Source organism: Rhinopithecus bieti, unplaced genomic scaffold (assembly GCF_001698545.2).
Source record: "Rhinopithecus bieti isolate Rb0 unplaced genomic scaffold, ASM169854v2 scaffold_70145, whole genome shotgun sequence".
In the NCBI taxonomy this organism is placed as follows: domain Eukaryota; kingdom Metazoa; phylum Chordata; class Mammalia; order Primates; family Cercopithecidae; genus Rhinopithecus; species Rhinopithecus bieti.
In genome coordinates this window covers 12,928-18,912 of record NW_016825998.1, presented here as the reverse complement: position 1 = coordinate 18,912, position 5,985 = coordinate 12,928, and the positions used below count along the sequence as shown (strand labels likewise).

At 51.1% G+C, this 5,985-nt stretch overlaps 1 protein-coding gene across 2 annotated transcripts in view; it reads left to right on the top strand.

Annotated features, from left to right (window-relative positions):
* CUNH19orf38 (chromosome unknown C19orf38 homolog) overlaps window positions 1–5,985 on the top strand; it is a 29,644-nt gene that overhangs the window by 12,463 nt on the left and 11,196 nt on the right. The window contains exons 4-6 of one of the 2 annotated variants that reach the window (XM_017863256.1): window positions 268–286; window positions 749–792; window positions 3,109–3,146. In XM_017863256.1, the coding sequence (XP_017718745.1) occupies window positions 268–286; window positions 749–792; window positions 3,109–3,146 (101 nt within the window). The remainder of the gene's footprint in view (window positions 1–267; window positions 287–748; window positions 793–3,108; window positions 3,147–5,985) is intronic. The other variant, XM_017863255.1, reaches the window with a different exon arrangement.

The following is a 5,985-nucleotide window of genomic DNA, read 5'->3' as shown; positions in this document are numbered from 1 at the left end:
AAAAAAAAAAAAATGCCCCTGGGGTTGTGCGATGCCCAATTGCACTGTAGGCGATGGCCCAGGTTCCTGGGCGCCAGGATGTCCTAACTGGCCCTGGCCTTAGTTTCTCTCCTCTGAGAGTGGGGAGACATCCTGCTGCCTGGTGGTAAAGACCTGCTCTGGGGATTGAATCTCAGCTTCACCTAGCTGTGGACCTCCTACCCAGAAGAATATATATATGTATTTTTTTTTTTTAGACGGAGTCTAACTCTGTCGCCCAGACTGGAGTGCAGTGGCGCAATCTCAGGTCACTGCAACCTCTGCCTCCCAGGTTCAAGAGATTCTCCTGCCTCAGACTTCTGAGTAGCTGGGACTACAGGCATGCACCACCACACCTGGCTAATTTTTGTATTTTTTAGTAGAGATGGGGTTTCACCATGTTGTCCAGGCTGGTCTTGAACTCCTGACCTCAAGTGATCCCCTGCCTCGGCCTCCCAAAGTGCTGGGAATACAGGTGTGAGCCCCCGCACCTGGCCCAAGAGAATTTCCATGTTTTTTTTTCTTTTCCTGGCCGAGGGGCTGTCCTACAGTGTGACAGCTCCAGAAATCAGGATGTTACTGCTTTTCTGTGAGGAAGACCCATGGGTCAGTGGGTGGGGAGCAAAGGCTACGTTGTGGTTGTGGTTTGGGGCTAGAGCTTTCCCAATCAAGCCTCCTGACTCAAAGGGCAACCGTGGTCCCTGTCACTTTCTTCTCAATTCCTTTGCAGAGATCGAGAATCCTGCTGGGCCCAGATTAACTTCGACAGCACAGGTCTGTGCCTCCACACTCCTGACTCCGGTGGGGAAAGGATTACACCTCCAAATGCCATCAGACCTCATCACACGCCAATCAAATTTCTGTGACTGCTTGTTCCCTTTAGGGTCAAAACACACCCTCACCATCTCTTCCCCTGGGTTCTCACCTTCTCTCCTTTGACTTAACCTAAAGGTCACCTCTTCTGGGAAGCCTTCTCTGACACCCTAGACAGGGTCTGTGCCTGCTACTTACAGGACCCCAGGACCGACCATTCTTCTTACCCCTTGGTAGAAATACAATTAGGTGGCCTGGTGCGGTGGCTCACGCCTGTAATCCCAACACTTTGGGAGGCCGAGGCAGGTGGATCACAAGGTCAGGAGATCGAGACCATCCTGGCCAACATGGTGAAACGCTGTCTCTACTAAAAATACAAAAATTAGCTGGGCATGGTGGCGCCTGCCTGTAATCCCAGCTGCTTGGGAGGCTGAGACAGGAGAATCTCTTGAACCCAGGAGGCAGAGGTTGCAGTGAGCCAAGATGGCACCACTGTACTCCAGCCTGGTGACAAAGCAAGACTGCCTCAAAAAAAGGAAGAAAGAAACAAAAATGAACCTCAAAAAAAGGAAGAAAGAAACAAAAATGAAACAGAATTAAGTGATCATTGGGTGCTTGCATATTTAATACTCATTTCCTCCGCTGGACAGCCAGCTCCATGGGGAAAGGACCGTGTCTATCTCGGGGACTCCGGGGCCACACTTGCCTTCCAGAACATGTCATTCTGCCAGCTTCCCCAAGGGGGTGAGAGGCAGCCAGTCTGTCATGTAGGATGTTCTCTTGAAGGCACCCCAAGCAGAGAAATGTATTCTCTGTACTTCATTCCTGGTCCGACACACATATTTATTGAGCACTTACTATGTGCTGAGATCTGGGAGGGTCCTTTTATAACCAAGACAGATGTGCGCTCTGTCCACAAGCCCGTTCTTCAATGGGGAACAACCCGTGGTAGCACCAGACTGTGTCTGGGACAAGGCAGGTGGTCCCCTGAGGAAGTGATGCTTTTTTTTTTTTTTTTTTGAGACGGAAGCTAGCTGTGTTGCCCAGGTTGGAGTGCAGTGGCACGGTCTCAGCTCACTGCAACCTCTGCCTCCCGGGTTCAAGCGATTTTCCTGCCCCAGCCTCTCGAGTAGCTGGAATTACAGGCATGAGCCACCATGCCCAGCTAATTTTTGTATTTTTAGTAGAGGTAGGGTTTCACCATGTTGGCCTGGCTGGTCTCGAACTCATGACCTCAGGTGATCTACCCACCTCAGCTTCCCAAAGTGCTGAGATTACAGGCAGTTACAGGCATGAGCCATCACTCCTGGCCCTGCTTTTTGTTGTTGTTTTTGTCTTTGAGACAGAGTCTTGCTCTGTCACCCAGACAGGAGCACAGTGGCTCAATCATAGCTCACTGCAGCCTTGACCTCCTAGGCTGAAGTGATCCTCCCCTCTCAGCCTCCTGAGTAGCTGGGACCACAAGTACACACCACCACACTCGGCTACGTTTTAAATTTTTTTTTTTTCCCCTAGAGCAAAAGAATTGTGTTGCCTAGGCTGGTCTTGAACTCCTGGGCTCAAGTGATCCTCTCTCCTTGGCCTTCCAAAGCATTGGGATTACAGCCGTGAGCCACCTCACCTGGCTAGAAGTGATGTTTAAGCAGAGACCTATAAGAATGGGTGATGGAGGCCAGGTGCGGTGACTCCCGCCTGTAATCCCAGCACTTTGGGAGGCCGAGGCAGGCAGATCTCTTGGGGCCAGGAGTTCGAGACCAGCCTGGCCAACATGGTGAATCCCAATCTCCAGTAAAAATATAAAAATTAGCTGGGTGTAGTGGTGCATACCTGTAATCCCAGCTATTAGGACGCTGAGGCAGGACAATCATTTGAACCCAGGAGGCAGAAACTGCAGTGAGCCGAGATTGCGCCATTGCACTCCAGCCTGGGCAAGAGTGAGACTCCTTCTCAAAAACGAGAAAAAAGAAAAAAATGGGTGATGGAGCAATTGGAGGAGCGCCTGGGGAGGAGGAGGAGCTGGCAGGCGCTCCTTCTGGAAGGCCTGAGATAAGATACCCATTTTCCCGAGGGCAGTGAGATCCCCCCTAGGAAGGCTGTGTGTAGAAGGACTAGGTTCAGTTAGCTGTGAACAGTTCACCATGCAGAATGGGTTGAAAGGGCGCCATAGAGGATGCTGGGAGATGGACCGCAATTGCTTCCCTGTGGGCGGGGATGGCAGGGAGCAGGGAAGTTACAACCGGCCCCCAATCCTGGGTTTTCTTTCTCTTTCTGTTTCAGACATGTCCTTCGATAACTCTCTGTTTACCGTCTCCGTGGTGAGTGGTTATTTTTCTTGGAACCAGTTTTCTGCTGACCGTCCTACCTGGAGAATGGGGCGGGCTCAAGGGGCACCACAAGGCTAAGTTGACCTGCTGTCTCTAAGCTGCGGGGGGCAAGGAAAAGCCCAGAATCACTAAACAGGGACTCGGTGAGCCAAGCGTTGGCTCTGAAAATGCCAGGGGTGTGGGGATTGAAGGTGATGACGTCAGGCTGTTGTGTGGCCACAGGCAGGCCTCTTGGGGGTAGGTCCTGGCCTGGTCAGTGCTGCCTTTGGTCTCAGTCTTTACTGCCCCTCAGAATGGTGACAGAGGATTCCGGGTGACCTGGTGGCCTCTCTGAGGTTATTCATGGAGATTTGTGACAATCTGATGCATGCTGTGATCAGTCCCCTCTGGGTATAAAGAAAATGAAGTTGCTGGGCATGGTGGCTCACGCCTGTAATCCCAGCACTTTGGAAGGCCAAGGCGGGCGGGTCAGGAGTTTGAGACCAGCCTGACCAATGTCGTGAAACCTCATCTCTGCTAAATACAAAAAATTAGCCGGGCGTGGTGGTGCATGCTTGTAATCTCAGCTACTTGGGAGGCTGAGACAGGAGAATCACTTGGACCCGGGAGGTGGAGGTAGCAGTGAGCTGAGGTTGAGCCATTGCACTCCAGCCTGGACTACAAGAGCAAAACTCCAACTCAAACAAAGAAACAAATAAAAATAAAAAAGATTACCCCAAAATGTAGCTGTGCAGAGAGTCCCACAGACCCAGGTTTAAATCTCAGCTCTGACACTGTGTGACATTGGGGAACAATATCCCCCAAAAGCAGAGGGGAGGAAATTTTTTTTTTTTTTNAAAAAAAAAAACAATATTTTTCGTTGACTGGGTGTCGTGGTTCACGCCTGTAATCTCAGCACTTTGGGAGGCCAAGGCGGGCAGATCACCTGAGGTTGGGAGTTCAATACCAGCCTGACCAACATGGAGAAACCCTGTCTCTACTAAAAATACAAAATTAGTTGGGCGTAGTGGCGCATGCCTGTAATTCCAGCTACTTGGGAGGCTGAGGCAGGAGAATCACTGGAACCCAGGAGGTGGCAGTTGCGGTGAGCTAAGATTGTGCCATTGTACTCCAGCTTGGGTAACAAGAGCAAAACTCCGTCTCAAAAAAAAATTTTTTTTGTTGTTGAGATAGGGTCTTGCTATGTTGCCCAGGTTGGTCTTCAACTCCTGGGCTCAAGTGATCCTCCTGCTTCAGCCTCCCAAAATGCTGGGATTACAGGCATGTGCCAGCATGCCCAGTCAAATTATGTGTGTGTATGTGTGTGTGTGTGTGTGTGTGTGTGTGTATTTTGAGATGGAGTCTCACCCTGTGACCCAGGCTTGAGTGCAGTGAGGCGATCTCGACTCACTTGCTCTATTGCCAGGCTGGAGTGCAGTGGCATGATCTTGGCTCACTGCAACCTCCGCCTCCCAGGTTCAAGCGATTCTCCTGCCTCAGCCTCCCGAGTAGCTGGGACTACAGGCGCGTGCCACCACACCCAGCTAACTTTTGTATTTTTAGTGGAGACAGGGTTTCACCATGTTGTCCAGGATGGGGCCAGTACTTTGGGAGGCCAAGGTGGGCAGATCACAAGGTCAGGAGTTTGAGACCAGCCTGGGCAATATGGTGAAACCCCATCTCTACTGAAAACACAAAAATTAGCCGGGCGTGGTGATGTGTACCTGTAGTCCCAGCTACATGGGAGGCTGAGGCAGAAGAATTGCTTGAACCCAGGAGGCGGAGGTTGCAGTGAGTCGAGATCACACTACTGCACTCCAGCCTGGGCAACAGAATGAGACTCCGTCTCGAAAAAAAAAAAAAAAAACAAGCAAACAAAAATCTGAGGCCTTCCAGGCCAGGAGGGGTGGCTCACGCCTGTAATCCCAGCACTTTGGAAGGCCGAGGCGGGAGTTCGAAACGAGTCTGGCCAAAATGACGAAACCTCTACTAAAATACAAAAATAGCTGGGCCTGGTGGTGCGCACCTGTAATCCCAGCTACTCAGGAGGCTGAGGCAGGAGAATCACTTAAATCCAGGAGGCAGAGGTTGCAGTGAGCCAAGATTGAGCCACTGCACTCCAGCCTGGGTGACAAAGTGAGACTCTGTCTTAAGAAAAAAAAAACAAACAAATTGCCGGATACAGTTAGGACCAAAATCTAACACAAGCTCATTTCTTTTTTGTTCCAGTTAAACTCAAAAATTTACAGAAGAAAAGGTGAGATCATCCCTGGAGACCCACAGAGGGTGGTCTGGGGATAGAAGGACACTTCCCTGGCAGGGTGGGCACTCCACACACCCCCCACAAACAGCGCCTCCTGGTGGCCATGCTGCATAATAGGAACAGGTGCCATTTATTAAGTGCCTCCTGTGTGCTGGAGGACTGTGCTAGGACTCTGAAGCTGGAGCTCCTTATCCTTATGGCAGCCCTGGAAACAGGCACTACGAATAGCCCTATTTGACAGAAGAGAGGACTGAGGCTCAGTGCTGAGTCACAGAGTGAGCAGTTTGCCCAGGGAGAGGCCCTTCCCCATACCCCTTTACCCCCAGCTGCCAGAAAATGGTCACAATCACTGTAGATACCCACAAGCAGTTTCTAAAGAATGCCCCTGGGTGGCCAGGCGCCGTGGCTCACGCCTGTAATCCCAGCACTTTGGGAGGCCGAGACGGGTGGATCACGAGGTCAGGAGATCGAGACCATCCTGGCTAATATGGTGAAACTCCGTCTCTACTAAAAATACAAAAATTAGCCGGGTGTGGTGGCGGGCACCTGTAGTCCCAGCTACACAGGAGGCTGAGGCAGGAGAATGGC